The 21629-nt window shown below is 48.5% G+C and overlaps 1 protein-coding gene across 1 annotated transcript in view; it reads left to right on the top strand.

Annotated features, from left to right (window-relative positions):
- The window catches only part of CSMD2 (CUB and Sushi multiple domains 2), a 310684-nt gene that overhangs the window by 272922 nt on the left and 16133 nt on the right, over nucleotides 1-21629 (top strand). Inside the window, exons 50-58 of the mRNA XM_009284828.2 lie at nucleotides 3144-3329; nucleotides 3641-3835; nucleotides 5227-5400; nucleotides 5769-5942; nucleotides 8660-8833; nucleotides 9668-9856; nucleotides 12449-12622; nucleotides 13886-14068; nucleotides 20710-20886. Of these exons, the coding sequence (XP_009283103.2) occupies nucleotides 3144-3329; nucleotides 3641-3835; nucleotides 5227-5400; nucleotides 5769-5942; nucleotides 8660-8833; nucleotides 9668-9856; nucleotides 12449-12622; nucleotides 13886-14068; nucleotides 20710-20886 (1626 nt within the window). The remainder of the gene's footprint in view (nucleotides 1-3143; nucleotides 3330-3640; nucleotides 3836-5226; nucleotides 5401-5768; nucleotides 5943-8659; nucleotides 8834-9667; nucleotides 9857-12448; nucleotides 12623-13885; nucleotides 14069-20709; nucleotides 20887-21629) is intronic.

Consider the following 21629-nt stretch of genomic DNA (forward strand, 5'->3'; position numbering starts at 1 on the left):
CCCCCCTTTTTTTTTTTCCCCCCCCCCCCCCCCTCACATTGCTCGCAAAGCCAACTGGCAACCTTTTGTTTTGGTCTGTACTCAATTTCTCATCCTTTCTGGTGGCCAGGACCACATGGCAGAGGTTTGGGAACTCGATCCATAACACTGCATAAATTGCTCACACAATCAGCTGTGTCAGGAGGAGGAGAACTGGGGTGCCCGTAAACACATGGTCTAGTTAACAAATGACACTTCCCACAGCTCCTTTCTGCCAGCGCATAATCCTCTTCCCCTTCCCGATCCCTTCTGAATAATCTTTACTGCGTGCTCCGTCCTAGCTGACATTTATGGAAGCAGCAGAGAATATTCTGCAGGGAACAATCTTGCGTTGGCACAATGGGGGAGAACACAAGATGATCTAATATGCCTTTTTCTGTCTCGCGTATTTTTAAGTTGCTTTGTTTTTGGAATCCCAGCTGCAGATTTACTTTCATACCCTCTGTCCCTTTTCCTAGCACATCATCTTCCTGCAGACAGAGTTTTTGTACCTTTGAACCCCTATAAGTGCTCCTTCTCCTTTTTCCCTGGACCGTGCTCTCTGTGGGTCTCTCCAAGCCAAATGCTGGTTTGCTTTCCCCTGGAACAGCTGCTCTCTTTTGTTGTCTCTGATTCTGGTGGATTGCAGTGCCTGCAATTTGAGCCTCAGAAATGCTCTTTGGAGCAGATGGCAAGTTTATTGCCACCCCAAAAATCAAGCTTCTCTGCTTCGTGCAGGGCTCTGTAAATAAAAACTTACTAATATGACATTCTGCTCAAGGATGCTGGATTTGCAGGGAAGGAAGGATCCTGCCCACGGGTACAGGGCACCGGAGCCCACTCGGTGCAGCAGGGATCGCAGCCCCAGTTGGCTCTCCCTGTCCGATCTTCTTCGTGTTGTAGCCTGACCATCTGCAGGTGAAGAGGGTTACATTTTTTTATTATTTCTGGTGGCTTAATGACATTTTTAGTTAACTGTGTCTGGCCCAGAAGCGCCGTATTATTGCTAACTTTTGTATCGGGGCAGGGCTTATGTAATGGAAAGACTCGAAATGATCAAACAAACCACTTGAGAGGCAGACAGAGGGAACTTGCCAGGAGGCAGGACTTAGGCAGCAGTAAGTCATCCTTCCCTTGTGCAGAGAAACGAAGGCAAGTGGCAGCTCAGCCTCCCTGACCTGGAGAACAGCTGGCCCTGGTCTCTGTTCACTCCGGTGTCCCTCCCTGTGCCTCGGTTTCCTGGTGGCAAATAGAGGTGATGAGTTTTGGTGAAGCATCAGACTGCAGAAGAGAATTGAACAGAGAAAGGAGAAGGCTTTGCTGGGGGCAGTGGCACAGGAAGGGGGTCAGGTTTCTCACCAGCCTCTTTGGTTGGATGCAACATCAGAAAGTAATAATAAGAGAACTGCCGGGTGGAAGTGGAAGGGTAGGACTTTACAGGTCCCCTCTTCTTCTGCCTCAGAATGAAATTGGTATTCAGCGTGGCTGCTTGTCTAGACACCCAGCCTTGCAGAAAGATTCGCCAAGCTCCTTAGCTCGATGAAGTGACATACGTGTGATTATCATTTCAACCAGGGATATGCCTGATCGTGCTAATATGAGCCTGCTGAATTACTCACACCTATTAGCAACACCAGCATCTGCAAGGTGCTGTGTAATTGTGCTCCAGGCTGGGGCTCTGGCCGACTCATATAGCAGTAGTGGGATAAAAGCATCTTGGACCTTGAGCGGTAGAAAGCTCCAGTGGTTGTGCTGATGCTGTACACAGTAAGTTTGGTCTCTCCTTTCAGCGCTCAGTGGGGTCCATGTCACCAGAAGGTGACTTTTCTAAGGTTGCTGATTTTCTAGCCCTCATTTGTGTGCACAGGGAATAACAGGAAGGTGAACGTGTGTTGAAGTATCAGCATGTGGCTCAGGAGACACAGGCTCAGTCTCCAGTTCGTGCATTAGCTGAGTGGGAGCAGCTCAGGCTACTCCAGGAAGGAATGGATTTCCTTTAGAGCATTTTTAAAATGCAGACAATTGTTTGGGTTAGGTGTTGGCCTCCAAATCAGTGCTTGTTAACAGGCTCTGCTCATCTCAGTGCCCCGCAGAGGCCGTTGGCAGCCCCGCTGGCTGGTGGTCTCGCAATGGCAGCTTTACAGGTCCGAGGCTGCTCTTCCCCCTTGTCATCCCGTGCCTTTCCAGGCAGATGGGCTGTGCATCTCCAGCCCGAACGAGATGGGCTTCCCCCAGAGCCAAGACTCAGAGAGGGGTGGGAACCTGCATGGTGGTTTTGGACGCAGGTCTGGGTTTGGTTTCCCAGCTCTTCTGAATGCTGATAGAGGAAAAAAAACAGATTTGAGTGACAGGCTCCCAGCGCTGGTTTTCCCAGCGGTAGGGAAGAGGGTAACAGGGCTTGTCATGTCTTGCAAAACTCTTGCAGCATAAATGAACATAATTCTGGTCTGTCTGTATTTGGCTGTTGCTTGTATTTGTGACCTGCCTGTCCCCTTTCTGCCCTGTTTGGCCACTCTCCTGGCCACAGAACTGAGGATCTCGGCAGGAGTGGTGCAGAGCATCTTCTCCGAAGCGCTGCCATCTTGAGCAGCCATTTGGCATTGTGCCTGCTTATCAGTTTTTTCCCTGAATTCACCCCCTTACCTTCTCAGCTGTAATGCTAAATTTAGCCTTCTTTCTGCCACAACATGACTATACAATTTGCTGCCTTATGTAATCCAGAAGTGCTGTTGGAAAGGGGTTTTGGGTTGTTGCTGCTGTGGGATGTAAGTACAAAACGTTAATTGCTATCAAAATCTTTATTTCTGTGTGAAAACTTTTGAATAGTGTGTGGATGCGTTTTGTGTTACAGATACTATAGAAAGCACAAGCCAGAGTCTCTCCCAGTAGAAATTGGTATTCAACGTTGGCTTTGCTATTACCGTGCTGATAGACAGGACTTGAAAATCTGATCCTCTCTGAAAGTGGGCATTCGCTGCAGGCATTCTGGGGTTGAACAGCGGGCTGGAGCTTTTGTAAATAGGAGAACTTGGGACCTGGGCTTTCAGCTCACTTATCACAAATCCATGATAAAATTGGAAGCTGACTGATTTCTCGGCTGTTTTTTTTCCCCTTCTCCTTCCCAGCTCTCTCCTGTGGAGTTCCCAGAGCCCCAAAGAACGGAGTTGTCTTTGGCAAGGAGTATACAGTGGGTACGAAAGCCATGTACCATTGCAACCAGGGCTTCCAGCTGCAGCCCGGGGAGGAACCCAGCACAGAATGCCTGCAGGCAGGGCAGTGGAGTAACGGCAACCAGCCCCCGCAGTGTGTGGGTGAGTGTTTGCAGCCGGTGCGGTCCCACAGGGAATTTTGGAAGTCCCTTCAGTAACGTCTTCCTGCTCTAGCATGGACAGCTTTGCCTCATGGGTGCGGTTTTTAGGACACCAGCTTTCTAATCCTGCATAACTTGGCTCTGACGTACCCTCTCATGGTGTCTTGGTTTCCCACCTGTAAGAGAGATGCTAATAAGTTGTTAAAAAGCCAGCACACTTGCCAAAATGCCCTGAAGTGCCCTGAAGTTAAACACCTATTAACGTCTTTCTGTCTCATTTCTTTTTCCTGACTCACCGCATCTGGTTTTTAGCTGTCACCTGTCCCGATATCAACAGCATTGCAGTTGAGCATGGCCGGTGGCGGCTGACCTACGAGATCCAGTACCACTACAACGCCCAGCTAATGCTCATCTGTGACCCTGGGTACTACTACACGGGCCAGCGGGTCATCAAGTGCCAAGCCAACGGGAAGTGGAGCATAGGCGAACCGATGCCGACCTGTAAAAGTAAGAGCAGTGAAGCTCGGGAGCCGTGCCGGGGCAGGCCAGCTTCACGGGATGTCTTGCAGGGAATTGGATTTCTGGTTTCCATTTGGTGGGTGTGCAAGCTCTGCTGTTGGAATGTAAACGCACCACAGCCCTGGCCGCTCTCGGCAGCATCTGAGAGCGCAGCTGCAGAACTGCTCTGGCAGAAGAGAGTTTGTATGCAGGGGAGAGGTCATCTGTTGATCTGATTCTTGGTTTAATCTAAACAGTTCTGCAAGAACTCAAGCACGTTAGCTCATCTGTTGCTGTCAGGTCCCAGCAGCTTAGCTGTCGCTGGTGCCAGATGCTCTGAAGTTTGCTTTTAAGAAAGAAAATAAAAAATTCTGATTTAAAACCTAACCTCTTCCAATTTTATGCAAATGCCAAGTTTACAAGGGTAACAGTGTCACCTGTAAATCAAAAACGCTCTTGGCAAACAAGCAGCTCAGTCAGTTCTGACATGACTGCTGTGCTTTGGATCTTTTCTTTTGTCAAAGGTGGAGGTTTTTTTCTCTCTAAGTGCAGGTAGAGACAGAAAAATTCTCCTTCAGAATGGCAGCTTTCCCTTCCCTCCTGCCTCCCTTTGTTTCTAGAGATGCAACTGCCGACTTTGGTGACAGATGTAGTTTTACCCCTGCTAGCTCTTCAGCCAGATCCAGGAGCGTGAGCCTGACCTCGTTTTATTTCTTCAGCGTTATTGCCACCTAAATTCAAATGACAAGATCTTGGCAATGCACTAAGGTCAGAAGCACCCAGCGTGAGTCTCTTGATTTCTTGATGAGTGCGAGAGCTCCAGAGGGTTTGCAGATCTTTAAGGCAGATAAAATAAAGAGCTGAAGTCTGTGGCTGGGAGCTGCATTGGCAAGGGCTCCTGGCCAGGCTCCAGCTGCACCCTCCAAACCAGGCTTTCGGCTGGGTGTCTTCTGTGGGTCTGATCTTTAGATGTCAGCTCTGACCTGGAAGTCACTGTGTGAGAAAAAGCTGGGTGTCACTTTCTAATTGGAAATCTTGTGCCATTTTATGGCTTTTCTGGAAGTCAGGCTTCCCGGCTGTATCTAGCAATGGGTTAATAATAGAAATATTCCTGTGTTAAAAACTTCCCGTGTGAAAAACTTCTATAGTTTCTTCCTAGCCAGTCTTATCTTTAGTACTTCCCTTGTGTCCTGAAGCATAAATATTAATAGCACTTACATTTGTCATCTCATGTAACACGACTGAATCATTGTTATTATCCACATAACTATTTAATAATCTTTCCTACTCATTTCTGACTTCAATAATAACGTGTGGTGGTAAGCGTCACTGAGCGCATTTCTTTAAAAAACCCATTTCCCTGCCTGTTCTCACTTACTGTACTTTGGGATCTCTTTTAGTTATCTCATGCGGAGACCTGCCGACTCCACCTAACGGGAACAAGATCGGCACGCTGACCAGCTATGGGGCCACGGCCATCTTCTCCTGCAACACCGGCTACACCCTGGTAGGGTCCCGTGTGCGGGAGTGCATGGCCAACGGACTCTGGAGTGGAGCAGAAGTGAGATGCCTGGGTAGGTGTGGAGTATCCGTGATGTGGTGGGGAGAGAGTCCTGGTTGCGTTTCGGGAGGGAATAGGAATTTTAGATACTGATTCAGGAAAGAACCCAAGCAAGGACTCAGTGCTACTGAAGCTGTAGGGTTTTAAGTAGATATAAAAAGGAAGCAGACTTTGATTCCTTGCCGCTCAGTAGATGTGAGGTGTTTTGAGATTGGAGAGGAGAGCTTTAAATATGATATGTTGTTTTTACTGCAGCTCTGGTTTTATTTATGACTGCAGAGACTCGAGTTCAGGTCCACCCAGAGAGTCAGGGTGGTGTGCGATGCCTTCAGTAGGGGCAGGCGCGAGCTCTCGGTGATTCTCCTCGTCTCCCTCCTGCAGCGGGGCACTGCGGTGTTCCCAGTCCCATCGTCAATGGGCAGATCAACGGGGAGAACTACAACTATCGTGGCAGCGTGGTTTATCAGTGCAACCCCGGCTTCCGCCTAATCGGGATGTCAGTGCGGATCTGCCAGCAGGATCACCACTGGTCTGGGAAGACGCCTGTCTGTGTGCGTAAGTATGTTGTCAGATTTCTTTAGCCCTGGTGATGGTCAGAGGACAAGAGCACATGTAAAGACCATTGAGAGTTCACACATCCAGGCTGCCTACAGTTGCTTTGCACGCACGCAGCGAGTCTGCTGCACAAGCGCTCCTGGGGTTCACGTAGGAGAGAGCTGAGGTGTGGCAGGAGTGGCAGCGCTGCAATTCTGGCTGCTTTGCTTCTTCCCTCTGCTTTGTAAATTCCACGTTTCTTTGGTGGTTTTCATATGCTGAATTGCTAATGGATGAGCCCAGTTGAAGGTGTGGTTTCTGAGGAGACCACCCTTTATCGGGGTGTGGGGCGGTTAAAGGCAGCCATAGCCCCACCAAGCACACCACAGTTCTCACTGTCTTTGAGACCCGTGCTCTGTGCCAGAATAAAGTCAGTCTCTCTCCTCCTCTGATCCACATTCACAAGTCACCTTGTACAACCTGCTCATTTATCTTTCCAGTAAATAAGCTAATTAAGTAAGTCTCTAGAGTTCTAAGGTGTTAATAAGTTTAAGCATCTTCTTATCAATGGACAGTGCAATCTATGTATTTCATATCATGATTCTCCAGTTGTTTGCTTCCAATCTCTCCTGTCTGGTTTAGAGCTTTATGTGCTGAGGCACAATAATAACAGCGAGATAGGAAGTAAGGAATGACCTATAAATCAATGAATATGCAGATTCCAGCCTAAAGATAAAAAGCAGACTTAAGTTGTCAAGGTTAGCAGAAACTCCAAAATTTGGAGGATGTCTAGGATTCTGCATGAGCTTTTTAGGAAAAGAATTACTGGAAAGGCTGGCTGTGGGTCTGTAGGTAGATTTGAATTACTCTTGTGTCTGAGGATGCTCTGTTGAAAAAGCTTTCATTCACTTTTACCTGCCAAGTATATACATACTAACCTTGGACAAAGAAATCATTGATAGAGGTCTTCCTGCTGTCAGGCAGATGTATGGAAATGCAGGATTTTCTAAACATCCATTTTCATGGCTCATCTTGTTTCTTTTGGGAGGGACCAAACCCGTTAGGACAAAGCAGATGAACGTTGCTCGTCTGTATCTGTCTTCTGACTACTGAACCAGTACAGGGCTGGTTCCTATGCAGCGCCTTTGTTTGGCTCTGCTTTGTGCCAGCTTCTGACTCTGGCACCTGAAAGCCCACCAAGCTTTTGTGCGGAGATCTGTAAAGGTGTCTCATGTGCAGAAGTTGGCCCTGAAGTTATTACACTACATTAGACCTTATGGATAACATAAATTTGATGTCATTAAAGCAGAGCACTGTTGGGCTCTGAAATTAGATGCCTTGAGGCTTTATTGCTTCTGAAGAAGCTCAGGGCACTGTGTGTGTGTTAGCACATTATAATTTCCTACTGTCCTGATATTTTCTCTTTAAACCTGCTGCAGTTGCTTCCTCTGTGCGAATGGGTCTTTTTGATCCATGCCAACTTCAGGGAGCCTTTTTTTTTTTCTGGGACAGAATCCATCACCTGTTTCAAAACATATTCAGAAGTACCTCAGAGAATCTGACATCTGCTTCCTGCAGCACTGAAAGGCTATCTTGCTTCATATTTTTTAGACCTGTATCTGTCACCAGCTTGCATAAGGAATAAATTCCCATCCCTGTGGTATAGTCCAGCGCTGGCAGTCAATGTGTTATGGATTTCTGTGGGAATTTCATCTTCCCCTCTAGCTTCTGGCTTTGGCAGCTATACAGCTAAACTGCTGCACTTTTACTGATGGACCATTACCCTGTTTCAGCATGGCAATAATCAATATTGCTTTGTCCTCAGCCGTCGGAAGATGTCGCATTCCTTAAGCAGCTAAAAATCTCTGTATGGCGTATCCTGACGTTTCTTCTGCGCAGTGGAACTCGCTGCTGTGCTCGAAGCAAAGGTCTCCAGGCTTCGCTCACAGCAGGGGCTGAACCCTCCCTGTATCGCCCACCTCTGCCGAGGTGCCAGCAGAGTGGCCCAGGCAAAAGCACTTTGAATTTCAGTATTGTGTGTGCTTACTGCTGCTCCAGCCTTTGCCTCTGCACCTTCCCTGGGCATTGTCGGAGTGGCTCAGACCAGGACCCTTTAGCCCTTTACCTCATCGCTGGCCCAAGCTAACGTCAGCCCCAGGAACAAGAACTACACAAAAATCCTCATTACGGGGATTTAGAAATAAAGGTTTTCTCCCAAAGTTTTTCAAACTTAAAGCAGGAAGATTTAAGCTTTCTAAGCCATATGCTAGAAACCTGATTTTTCTCATATTTTTTCTCTCTTTTAACTATCCCTCCAGGTGTAACTTCATACTGCAGTGGGCATACATCTGACTTACACCAGGGAGAGGGAGGAAAACATCAGGTTTCATGACTCTGTGTGTGATGCCCAGGGTAATGTAAGGCAATAGATTAGTAGCAGTAGCTGGGATTTTTGATGAGGAGCTCTAGGGATTTACAGTATAAATCAGTAGGATGCTGGCACTCAGCTGCTTAGAGAGCGGTTCAGAGAATTTCTTATGCCAGTAAAATGAACAAAGGTACCATGCTCTCAACTTGATTCAGTATTTCAACAGGGCTGGCCACAAATCTTTGAAGTCGGTGTGGGTTTCAGGGTTGATGTGGGGTTTTTTTATGGTCTCCTTCCTTGGGAACTTTTTTCCAATGGATAATCCACTTTCCTCCAGGAAAAAAGTAACATCTCCAATTTCTAATTGTAGCTATCACTTGCGGCCACCCTGGCAACCCTGCCAATGGCTTGACCCAAGGGAGCCAGTTCAATCTGAATGATGTGGCCAAGTTTGCGTGCAACACTGGGTACCGCCTGGAAGGAGCATCGCAGTCCCAGTGCTTGGCCAACGGACAGTGGAGCAGCACCCTGCCCACCTGCCGCGGTAAGTCGTCTGCCTCCACCCCGGTCTAGGCAAATGGGACTTGTCTGTGCCTTCCTCGTTGGTTTCTCTGGGTTCCTAAAATCCAGGTTGATGCTGTCATAAATTGATGTAAAACAAATTTTGCAGTTCCTCAGGAACGTACAAGTGATGTTTGAGCACTGAGGGCTGTGTAAATCTCACGCAACAAACCTGATTTTCCCTTGGGCTTCACTCAAAGCTGTTAGTGGACCCTGCCCAGCCCTGCATCCTCCAAGACATTGAAGTATGTGTTGTAAGTGGGGAGGATACAAGAAAATATCAGGCCAGACCCTTAGCAGAGGTCATCCTGGTAGCCCTAGACCAGTTTACTCAAAGCAAACGCCACAGTCTTTGTGCAGAGCCCTTTCTCCTTTGGTATTGGCCCTCCTTCCATTGGTATTAGCACTCAAGTTCACTTATCAAATTCCCTCCTCTCCCTGCATTCCCTTCCTCTGTACTCCCTTAATCCAGTATCTCTGTCGATACTGTTGCTGTGTTGGTCAAGAAATCGGTTATTCTCAACTGGCTAATGTAAGTCCCAGTTTGGGGCCAGAGAGCGAGGCTCTGCTGCTGAGCCTCGCGTGGCAGGGCGAGAGCCTGCAGGATTGCCTCTACTCTCTTTTTCCTTTTAATAAGGATTTTTTCTATTTCTGCCCCAAAGAATCTTTTTTTAAAAAAAAGGACAAAAAACCCCCAAACCTTCAATTGTAGAATATGCGATTTGCGATTTTTTCCCCTTTTCCCACTCATTTTTGGAGAAGCCTTTGTTCTTTGTTACACCCTTTGTTTTGTATTTTTTTGTTTGTTTGTTTGCAGTTGTAAACTGTACTGACCCTGGGCACCTGGAAAACAGCATCCGTCAAGTGCAGCCAAGTGGTCCTCACAGATTCAGCTTTGGAACAACTGTCTCGTATCAGTGCAGCCATGGATATTACTTATTGGGTACACATGTCCTTACCTGTCAGGGGGATGGCACTTGGGACCGTGCCCTCCCACAGTGTCTTTGTAAGTTCTTCAGAATAATACCCATCCACCACAGGCTTTCATCCCATGTAGTTCTCTGTTGCTTAGCTGAATGGTCCTGTAAAAAGTCTGGATCCAAAGCCCTTTGTAATCCATGGGAGTCGTTCCATCAGCTTCACTGGCCTCTAGATCCTGCCCACAGAAGGAAAATAGGTGGTCTGCGGAGAGAAATCCTGTTAGACAGAGATGGTTTCCCTCTGCAGGGGGGCAGCTCCTGCTGAGTTTTACTGGTTCCATGCAGCTCCAGCAAAAGTATTGCAGGTGGAGAAGGGCAGCAGAACTTCTGCAGCGCAGATCTTCATAGGAAGCAGCGTGCAATTAGCCTGACTGAGGACAGAGCATATTTAGCACCGCTCAGGCATGGCTGAGTTTTCATACACCCACTCATCCCCGCGGCTTTGAGGGAGGGAAATGACAGTGCGACGGTGAAATAAATGCAGCCTTTGTTCTGCTGCGATGCAGGTGCTAAAGAGGATTTGCTTCCTGACCCTTGCTCTACATTTTCCGCCCTTTCTTACAGTATCCTGGCCCTTTCTGCCGCTGTGGTTTGCAGAGAGAATTGGGAGGTTCTGGGTGATGGTTTGGCTTAACGAGTATTTCCAGTAGTGTAGAAAGACAGAAAATACTACTGGTGGTCACGTGCTGTGGTAGTAATACCTAGTCCAGGAGATCTCCATGCGTTGTATGAAAGATGTCAGTGGTGGTGTCCCTGTCTTACATTGGGGGAAACCAAGGTCCGAAGTGGATTGAGAGTTGACGTAGGGCTGCCCAGTGAGCTAGTGGCAGAGGCAGGAGCAGACCCCTGGCAGACCATCCCCCAGCACAGCTAGTATGTCCTTTTGGAGACTAAAGCAGCTGCCATCTCCTGTTACCTGGCGTAACGAATCGCTAAAGCAGTCAGAAATGGAGCTCCTTAAGTTCGAATGGGCTGAGCTGTTCCAAAGCCATGATTGTTTCTTTTTTTTCTTGTGTTATCCTTCAACACCTAGTCATACAAAGTAGTTTTGGGCACATTTTCCTTTCCTTTTGTTAGCAGCATGCCATCTTCTCACATTTGCAGCACCCCGCACAGGCTGTGGGGAGCTGACGAATGATAACTGTGTGTTACCGCAGCCGCAGGGGCTCCGAGAGGGTAGTTGCCTTTTAAAACCTGGGAGCCTAATATCCCAGGCTCCCTCAGTCCACAGCTTTCCAGCTAAGTAAAGGTGATCTGCTTCCTTAAAATGTTGAGCATCCATTGACTTGGAGGATTGTTGGGCATTCTCAAAACTGGAAACTCAGGTCAGTTTTACAACTGATTATCTGGAGCCATGGGCTTAATAGTTTAAAGAAAAAAAGAGTAAGAGATTTTTGCATGTCTTTGCTGTGTGTTGAACTTAAGATGTGCTCAGTGCTGAAACCCATACCCCTTTAAAGTGTTTATAGCTGGGTACCTAAAATTACTAGGTGCTTTCCAAAACCTAAATTAAGAAGGTTGATGCCAGACAAGTTGCAAATATTGTCTCATGCCTGTTTCTGAGGAGGGAGTAAAACAGAGTTGATCCCCTTTGAGGGGTGGGGGAGCGAGTCCAATAAGTAAAGCACACGGGAGCAGAGCCTAATGCATGAGAAAAAACAGTCTTCACACTGTGTACATAAATCCTTTAAAAACCTCAATACCGCCACAGGTTTTAAGCTTAGCTGAGTCTGCTGGAGTATCTGTTATTAAATTGTTAGTTACAGTGTGAGTTTAAGTATTAACTATCAAACTCATTTCCTTGCAAAGTGTCCTTGGTTTTAGTCACAGCTCTGCACCAGTATATTTCAACGCCCACGTGCCCAAACATACCCGTGCTCTCCTTTTTATTGAAACATACATCATGTTTTCTACCTAATGCCAGTATTGGTATTTTTAGACTCTAGCAGATGGAGATAAGATATCCGTTACGGATGCTTTCCTTCAGAAACAGTGGTGCATGGTCTTTACGCTGAACATCCTCATCCAAACCTGTCTAATAGCCCCTAGATCTGTCAGTGTATTTGTCAACAGCCTCCCTGTCTCCACTCTGATTGCTAAGCTAAAGTAAACCTATTAATTATTGTTAGCAGTTGGTTTTTACTAGCAATGGTCGAGTGAGCAGTGCCCAGAATCTGCCAGGATAATTTGCTCAGGTGTGACACGACATCGATTGCAGCTCTGTCGCAGGACCTGGTGCTGCCGGGGGTGGGTGGGGGTGAGGGTGTGCATGGACATATTCATGTTTAAGAAGGGATGAGTTTTCCAAAGAACTTGCAAAATGCCTGTCAGTGTCAAGACTAGGCATTTATGCACAAACCCGTGGCAGTTCTTACAGGATGAGCTCATGTCCCTCAGAAGACGACCGATACAAGGTTTGCTATGCCACACCTGCACCATGATGTGAGCCACCAGGCGTTTGATGGGCTCCGGGGCGGACGAGTAGGTTTAAGCTGCCAAGGTCCTGTGCAGCAACCTCAAACATGCGGTACTTTGCTGTGTACCTGCTGCATCTGCCTTCGAACGAGCATCACAGGCAGTTCCCTCGTGGTTGAAGCTGTTGCATCTGTCTCTTGCAGTGGTCTCTTGTGGCCATCCCGGCTCCCCACCCCACGCTCAGATCTTGGGTGACAAGTACACCGTTGGCTCCGTGGTCCGGTACAGCTGCCTCGGGAAGCAGACTCTGATAGGCAACTCCACTCGCATGTGCCAGCTCGACGGGCGCTGGAGCGGCTCCCTGCCGCACTGCTCAGGTGAGGTGGGCTTCGGGAAGGAGGGGATGGGGCAGTCCCATCCTCCACTACCCCTTTTTATCCTGCGAGGGGGCAGCCTGATGTGCTTTGCTGAGCTGGAGAAATGCATGTGCTACAGAGGGAGGTTGTGGAGGACTCTGAAAATCACTGTGTCTCAGCTATCCAGTCTCCTGCAACTTGGATGACAGGCCCTCTCTGATTTGGGGCCGGGTGAATGACCAGTACCTCAGAACCATGATTTCCACCCAAGGGCTTGGGGAGAGACTCCTCTTTTACACCAAACTCAGGCAGTACAGTTACAAAAGCAGTGAAGAGGCAGAATACAGCTCAGATCATCTCCTGCCAAAGGTTCTCCATTGTGTGCAATCCCTACAGTGTGACAGCAGTTTTTGCAAGATGAAAGAAAAGACTTCGATATGTCGTTACGTGAAAGAAAATGCTGAACCTGGAGCATTCTCCCCCTTCTCTTTATAAGCAAGTACGTTCCCTGGAAGATGAATATGCTCATTATGTTTTATATTACACTGCAAAGGCTGTACCTGCAGCAAAGCACAGAAGGCCCCGGAATCGGGAACTTCATTGCTAGCTGCAGGAGTGAAATAGTCTTTCCTGGCTTGGGGGTGGATGTGTTTACACAGATCATTAGCGGAGAAAGCCAAGAACAGGCGTACACACGGTGTGAGCCTGTGTCAGGCAGTAAGGAGGTGGGCATTTCTCCAGCCTGCTCCAGAGAACCCCTGCAAGGAATCTGCTACAGCTGCTCCCTTCCTCCTGTCCCCTAACTTACAGCCGGCAGCTCGAAGTGTTCACAACTTGTACGAGCGGATGTTTCTCAGCTGGATCCCTCCTGCCTCTGTGCTCCGAACCCAACAGCTTCTTGTTCTGCAAACACAATAGGGCATGCTGAGGTGGCTTGGAGCATGTCGTAATTTCTGCTTGGAGGGAAACTGTTCACATGACTGATGCTGGCAACCGAGCTGCTGTCTGCTGGAGCAGCTGCCATGGAAAGCAGCTGCGGCTGGTGAGGGCTTCATCTTGAGATTCAGGACTTCTGGCCGTATTTTGCAACCAGCTTAAAACCAGTGGGCTCCTGGAGTCAGGGGACGTTTCATCTGGAATTTCCCCGCTAGTCAGAGTTAAACCGAGTCAGCCAGAAGATCCAAATCTGCGTGCTGGCCCTCTGAACGTGTGCAGTTGAGAGGGAAGAAGGGCCAAATCCCACGACTTGCTTACTCTGCTGATAGTGTGCTCTATTCTTAACAGGAGGCAGCCAGGGCCTGTGTGGTGACCCGGGGATCCCCTCTCATGGCATTGGGCTGGGAGATGACTTTGATGTAGGCAGCGTGGTCCGATTCAGCTGCGAGCCCGGTTACATGCTCCGGGGTTCATCCGAGAGGACCTGCCAAGCCAACAGCTCCTGGAGCGGCACGCAGCCAGAGTGTGAAGGTACTTTTCCAACCCAGCATCCTCTCCTGCGTCATGCCAAGCCTGCTGTGCGTGTCCCCAGAATTACCGCAGCAGGGACAGCTGCCCAGCCAGCCCGTCCCCTCTGTCTTAGTTGCCAGGGACAGTTTGGTGCTGCGAGAAATAATACTCTTGTTCAGCATTTCCTCCAAATACTGAGTGTATGTCAAGGAGCCTCAATTCTCCCCTTTCCAAACATCTGCAGGTCACATCTCACAGAAGGGGTTTTCAGTGCTAGAGGATGAGTATCACCTTTTTGCGTGCCCAGCTCTGCTCCGCTATGCAGGGTGCACCGGCATGGTGGTATAAAGGGTTTCAGGTTGTTCAGGTTCACGCCAACATCTAGACTGAGGTATAGAGTAGGAAGAGCCTTTGGGAACTGGTCCTCACCTCCAGTCACCCCCCGAGACTGTCGCTCACAGGCTCGCTGCAAGAATTGCTGGGGTGAATCTCTCTTGGTCTGCATCACGCATCCAAGTAGATGATCAGAAATGCCCCGGTTTGTGTAAGACCTGTGGGTCCAGGACCACTGACTAATTCAGTGTTGCTTTGTTGAGGAAATTCAGCAGAATGAGAAATGTCAATAGTCTGCATCAAGCATCCAAGTAGATGATGCCCCGGTTTGTGTAAGACCTGTGGGTCCAGGACCACTGACTAATTCAGTGTTGCTTTGTTGAGGAAATTCAGCAGAATGAGAAATGTCAATAGCTTCAAACCTCCATTAAAGCTGGAACTGGCACATGCAAGAGTCATTTACATTAAGCAGAAACGCAAAATGCAAATTATAATCCAGTAAGCATATTTTTGTATTTGAAAACCCCAAACCCCTTATTTTTCAATTTGAAGGAATCAAGTAAGACCCTATAATCCAATCTAATAAACCCCCATCCAGATTCTCTGAGCTGTGCTGCTCACTGCTACTGTTTTATAAAAGTGTTTAAAATCAATTGGGGAAAGAACAAAAGCCAAAACAAGGCAGGATACCAAATGCAAGGAGACCTGGGCAAGTGCTGCTCTCCAGCTGATTTGAAAGCCAAAAGCTCAGAGAGAGTTTGGAAATGAATTGGAAATTTATTCCAAATTGATGGAGCTCTTGATTGAAAAGACACTGAATCATGTTATTGACACACTCAGGTCTTGGTTTTTTTCATTTTCTGTTTTTTTTTCTTTTGGTGGAAAGGCGCCGTTCATTAATCTCGGAATAAATAACCCAGCAGCTTCCAGAGGCACCAAAATACGGATCCCTGGCAGATTTTTTTTTTTCATACTTCATGAATAATAATAACATTATGCCTATAATGCAGTCATTTAATGTTAAGTGCTGACTGGCCAATATAGGAAAGTAATTTACGGTGATGAGCAGTGTGCTGTGTCTCTGTCATTTGTATTCGCGGCGAGTTGCGAGCCCTTCAAGGTGTTCTTCTGACTGCCCTTTGAGTGTTATATTCAACTTTCTGGAACAGGTATTTATAGGAGAGGGAAGGGAGAGATTAATTTGGGGTTTGAATTCAGGGCAGATGAAAATGAGAGCTGAGTGCCCAGGCAGGTGCTCGGAAGGAATGGGTATCTCTGCTGATGTGAAAAAGCTCCAGCACGGCAGCGGAGCCGCTCGGCACCTCCGCGGTGCATTAGCTCTCTGACTCAGCCACTTGCTCGCTGCTCTCAGCCACCAAAATTGAGCAAGGTCAAGCCTGATGGGGCTTCACAGGTCACCGGCACTCGCCTGCCCAGGGAATCCAATGCAAATTGCTCTCCAGATTAGCTGCTAGATGAGCACAGAGGGTCTCAGTCCATTCAGCAGGAGATGAGGGCCCGCTGCAAAGGAACACGTAAGTGCGGGGATGTACAGAGGACACCGTGCAAATCCTACAGCATAAATAGAAGGGAAGGAGAGAGGAGCTGTTATCTCCATTTCAGAGAGTGCAGGCTGCCATAATAGGTTCAATTACAAAGCATGTGCTTGACTTTGAAGTCAAGGGGGGCTGATGTTTGACCATCGGTGTCTTCTTGCGCTGGGACCAGTACAGCTCTGATCCACAGAGGGGTTGTGTGTGGCAGACGGGACCACTGGGCTCCGCAGAGGGTCACCTTGAAACTCATCGGCTCTTAGTGCTTGTACCGTTTACCCACTAGAATATTTTTAAGAAAACCAAAGGAATTAGGGAGGCAGGTAGAAGTCACAATTGATTTTTTTCCAAAATGTACAAATGGTTTGGAATTAAATTAATTGCAGGGATTCCTTCTGAGACTCCTGCTTCAGTCTGTTTTACGTAGCTCTGGCTTTGTTGTCCCCAGTAACAGCAGCTTCCCTGGCTTTCTAAAAATTGCAGATTTCAGGCCTCATTTAGCTTTAATTTCCAGCGAGTTTTTAAAGTGTAAATGAAATTTGAGATGCTTTTTTCCTTCTTTCTCCTCTCTTCCTGATGCCCCATCTGTGTTCACTGACGAGCAGTGCAGGAGGGGGCTTATCAGCTGTACCACGCTGTACACTCCCTCTTCCTTCTCTTAGAAGTTGAGCAGAATATTTGCTTTTATAATGTTTATTGTTTCTTCAGGTGAATTAAAACTGGGTCCAAAATGAGATGGGGCTCTGGCTGCTCTTCGGCAGTTTCAGTAGACAGAAATGTGTTTATTTTAAGAGATAACACTGGGAAAAGAAACTGAGTTTTGTCTCGTGCCCATTTGACCACTGAGGACATGGGAGGTGGCAGGGCTGGGATTCGGGTCTAGGCTGCTTTTTTTTTTCTTTCCTCTCTCTCTGCATGGTTACGTGGGTTGTGGGTTACTGGTTAAATTAAACAGCATGGAAATTACCAGCCCTGAAGCAAAGGCTTTGAGACTGCAAAGGCTCTCAGCTGTGTCTTACTCCAGCAGGAGGTTTTGCCTGATGTGTCGACATCATTAGGAGAGTGTTTCAGCCGGGTGGTCAGATGGCAGCCGAGCCCAAAAGAAGGACTGACGGTTATAAAGATTACGTCAGAGGAGGGGGAACATGCAAAGGACACTGTATTCACGCGCCACCTCGAGCATAGTCAGAGCTGCACTGAAAGCAGTCATCAGCCCTCAGCTTTTCCTTGCTGCAGTTTCTGAAGAGCAGGGCTTGCTGCTCCTTGCAGAAATGTGCCTTCTCTTGGCAGCGGCTGAAAGAAAGGCCCTGAAACAAGCCCCTCTCATGGTGTTCAGGGAGGTATTTGCTGTGCAGGTCTGGGGGAACTTAAAGCATATAACAGGTAGCAGCACTTGCCCCTTGCCCTGCTCTGGACGCTGCTGCTTTGGCTAATGGTGGTACATGTTGGGGGGGGAGCTCGGTGGCCTTGTCTGACCATACTCTGAGCATCACTCACTTCATGTGCGGCTACACTGGCTCTGAGCTGAGCGCCTGAACAGGACCCAGAGAAATCCCTTTCTCCCAGCAGCTTCTCGCTGTAAAACATGTAGGAAAAAGCAAAGGAAGGCAAGGGGGGAAGCTTAATAAGCTTTTCAGAAAAAGGATGCATGGATTGGAATCAAATTAATTATCGCTGAGCTTTGGAGCACCTCTGAGCTTTGTGATGTTTTATATAGCAGAGGCCACTGTAGCGTACAGAAGCTTCCCAGCTCCTCCCAGCAACAATGGGATCGCAGGGAGCAGCTCCGGCTGTCATCAGGAGTCAAGGCAGACACCGAAGTCCCCGCTGTCTCTGCTTGCGGGCCGCCCCAGCACACGCGCACAGCACGCAGCCTCAAAAATCAAAATTGGTTCCTCTCTAGGAGGAGGAATTGGGGGAGAGTGTCGCAGCACCAGCGCGTGCAGCCTGTTGTCACACCCGCTGCAGCCAGCCGCTGGCTGCGAAACCCCTCCAGTCGGCAGCCCTTCATGTTTGATGAAGCCACGTGCAGATGTAAGAGTTAGCAGGGAACAAGGGGAGTGAGGCAGTGTGCCCTTGACTTCGCGGCAGACCTGAGGAAGCAATAAAGCGTTGAAAGGAGCTTACAGCTCCCAGGTTTAGGGCAAGTAGCTGAGTTCTCAGGAGGACTCAGAGGCATATTTTTAAGTGTTTGGTTCTCCCTGTGCCATCTCCTGTTAGATTTTTAGTGGAGCTTGGAGCCTGCCACGCTGAGCTCGCCCCATCCCACTGCTTGGCCTGGAGCTGCTTGGCAAATGTTGTGCTGTGGGTAGGCTTTAGAGGTGTGCAAGTACTTGGTGGGGGTGGAGTTAATTGCATTTAGCAAGCTTTTCCATGGCGTTTGCTCAAAAAGGAGTTCATAAAAAAATAACTGTAGGAACAAAATTTACTTTAATAAAGAAAAAAAAACCAGAAACCCCAAGGTGGGGGGTTCTATAATGATCTGTAAGTCCCAGGGATGTTTGAAATGTTTCAAAAGCAGCAGTGGGGTTTGGCGTTGTAGGAGTGCCCTGCGGTGCTCCTCAGCCTGGCAGCACAGTACAGCCGGTCTGCAGGGCCGGAGCAGACTATAGGGGTGGGGGCTCTTGGGTCTTCGGCACAGGCGGGGAGACACGTGCTGATCGGGGTGTGAAGGGTCTGGACTCCTGCGCCTGTCTGTCATGTCTTCTGCAATGTGCTGGAAACCGAGACTCGGGCGAGAGGAGCGGGACGAGCTGGCTCTCAGCACCCCTTGCACGCCTTGCTGCAGCAGAGACTCAAACCTTTCTTGTCGTATCAGTCATTTCAACTGAGCATCATCTCCTGAAATATTTCCCTGGTAAAGAAGCAGCAACTCTAAGAAATCCCCATCTGATGCAGCTGATTTTCAGGTTATTTTCTTGAATTTTGACTTCAGTTTAAAGGTGGTTGGGTTTGAGATTCTTAAGGAGGCGTGAGTGGGTACGACTATGGGACTTCCAGGGTCTTTAGGATTTATACCCTGTTCAAAAACCAGCTTTCTTTTGGGGCCTAATTTATTTTACATCTCCCACTGAAGCCAAAGGGAATTATTTACCCACTTACTGCTCACTTGCATGATTAGGTGCTATTTATATTTAAATTATGATTTTAAAAGTTTAAACCTTTCATCCTTACGTTTATGGCTTCTTTTGTATCTAACCTATACAGGTCGCAACTGATGCACGCTGCGACTAAACCATATCCATGAGTCTCCTTGTAGTCACAAAAGTACAATTTTTGGGTCATCTGTGTGTGTTTGGCCACGTGCATAGGTGGAGGAGGTTGGGCGGGAGAGAACAGCTGATGTATGGGCAGGCAGTGAAATAGTAATTTAGAGCTTTTTCTGAGTTGATAGAATCTGACTTTTATCCCAGCATCTCTTGGAAATGACACTGTGTATCACAGAGACGTTGGCTGCATGAGAAATCTGTAACGAGAGCGCACCTCAGATGATTTTAGTGCCATGCAGAGTTTCTGTGCACACAGTCCAGAATGGTTATTAGTTTCCTCCTGTCAAACAGATATGCCTCCAACAAGCTCAGGTGTTAACAGGCTGTCAGCAAACCAAGCAACAAGGCAGAGGGAGACTTCTCTCCTTGCGTTGGTGGCCTGTGCTCCTTGCTTTCCTGCTGGGGCCTGAAGTTGCATTTCCCCGTGGAGGATGGCTGGCAATACTGTGGCGTGTGTGCTGGGGAGGAGTCCCAGGGCAGGGACGGGACACCTGTGTACGCACAGACTGATGCTCTTGCAGAGATCATGGCACGCGCTGGGGAGGGGTGGGAGCCAGGAATTTCCTTATCAAAGAGCTGGGAGCATGCGGGTTTAAGCCTTTCCTTGATTCATGTGATTTTCTTTCATGTCCTGTAATTTCAGAGTAAATGAGGGCTGGGTGCAATTATTGCAGGTGCTTATTTTGTCATGACAGGGCTTTGTGCACCACCATTCACTCTGATGCCCTTTTATTGCTGTGGTGCTGAGGTACTTCAGACATAAAACTTGGACGCTGACAAACCTATAATTGTATTCCCACAATATTCTCCCTCCTCTGAAAGCATCATTGGATATAGCTGGGCAGTGAGCAATGCCACAGTGGGAGAGCAGCGGGCTCCCTTGCCGCTTTCATTCCTTTGAAGTCTGCAAGGTTGTCGGCTTCCTGAAGGGGCTGGAGGCAAAGCTCAGGTCCGGGCTCCCAAACTCCTGGAAGATGGAGGGGCTCCAGGCTTGGCACCACCTGCTTCATTAAGCTGTAGGACCAGATGTGAGATTGAGAGCTGGGGTAAGGCCCCGCAAAAAAATGGACACAAGTTCTTCCTTCAGCCTGGAGGAGCAGGCAGGAGGAGGTTGCTCCCAGGCTTGGCTGTGATGGTGAACTGCAGGATCCCCCCGGGAGAGGAGCAGGACTGGTGCTTCGGGGACCGACTGGCTGCAGGGACGGAGTTTTTTTCAATCCCCTGCCAGGGGTGCTGCGCGCAGCCTTGGGACGTGCTGTCTGGCAAGGTGGAGCCCTTGCTCCGAGCTGGGGAGTGGTGTTTGGGATCCTGTTGGGTTGGTGTAGCTGATTTTCCAGAGAGCAGCCTGTTGTGTCTGAGCTGATCCAAGGGCTTTGCGACTAATCTTACTTTTATTGAGAACAGTCGATTGCAGGATGAAAGCCTTGGGTTTTGGTTTTGGGGGGGTTATTTGTGGTTTTGTTGTTTGGTTGTTTTTTTTTTTTAACTTTGCCATTTTGCTTTCTAGTTATATCCTGTGGAAACCCAGGAACCCCCAGCAACGCGAGGGTTATATTTAACGATGGCTTGATTTTCTCCAGTTCCATTATATACCAGTGCCGGGAAGGCTATTACTCCACAGGAGTGCTGAGCAGGCACTGCACGGTGAACGGGACGTGGACTGGGACCAGTCCAGAGTGCACAGGTGAGCGCTGGGATGGATTCCTGGAAGACGAGATGAACGATGCTGCCAAGCTCTGGGGACGGGTTGTCAGGGCGTGTTGGACGCTCGCTGGAGATGTGCACACACACGTGCCGTGCTGAGAAACTCGGCTAAACTGTCTAGTGGCAGCAGCAGTCGCTCAGCCTGCAATCTCTGCGAGTACCTAATGGAAAACTCATGCTTGGGTTTGTTTTTTTCCAGTTGGATGAAGGGAGCTCTGTAATAAGTTTCATGAGTAGATGTCAGCCAACCTGGAGGGGCTCTCCGGGGCTGCTTCTGAACGTGAGCGTTCCTGCCTGCCAGTGTGCCGGCACCGGGACGTGCGTGGGCAGAGCCCCAGCTCAGCAGCCCTCAGTGACTGACGGCTCCCACCCGCAGGTGCCGGCAGCAGGAACGTGGATGATGGCAAATGTGGTCTTACGTAAGAGACAGTAACTAGGGTAAAGAGATGTCGTGGTTTAACTTCAGTCGGCAACTGAGTACCACACAGCTGCTCACTGATTCCGCCCCCCCACCAGTGGGATGGGGGAGAGAATTGGAAGAGTAGAAGTGAGAAAAACTCGTGGGTTGAGATAAAAACAGTTTAATAATTGAAATAAAATAATAATAATAATGTAATAATAATAATACCCAAAGCAAGTGATGCACAGTACAATTTCTCACCACCCGCCAACCGATGCCCAGCCAGTCCCCGAGCAGCGGCCCCCCCGGCCAGCTTTCCCCAG

The sequence above is a fragment of the Aptenodytes forsteri genome, unplaced genomic scaffold, assembly GCF_000699145.1.
Source record: "Aptenodytes forsteri isolate BGI_AS27 unplaced genomic scaffold, ASM69914v1 Scaffold7, whole genome shotgun sequence".
In the NCBI taxonomy this organism is placed as follows: domain Eukaryota; kingdom Metazoa; phylum Chordata; class Aves; order Sphenisciformes; family Spheniscidae; genus Aptenodytes; species Aptenodytes forsteri.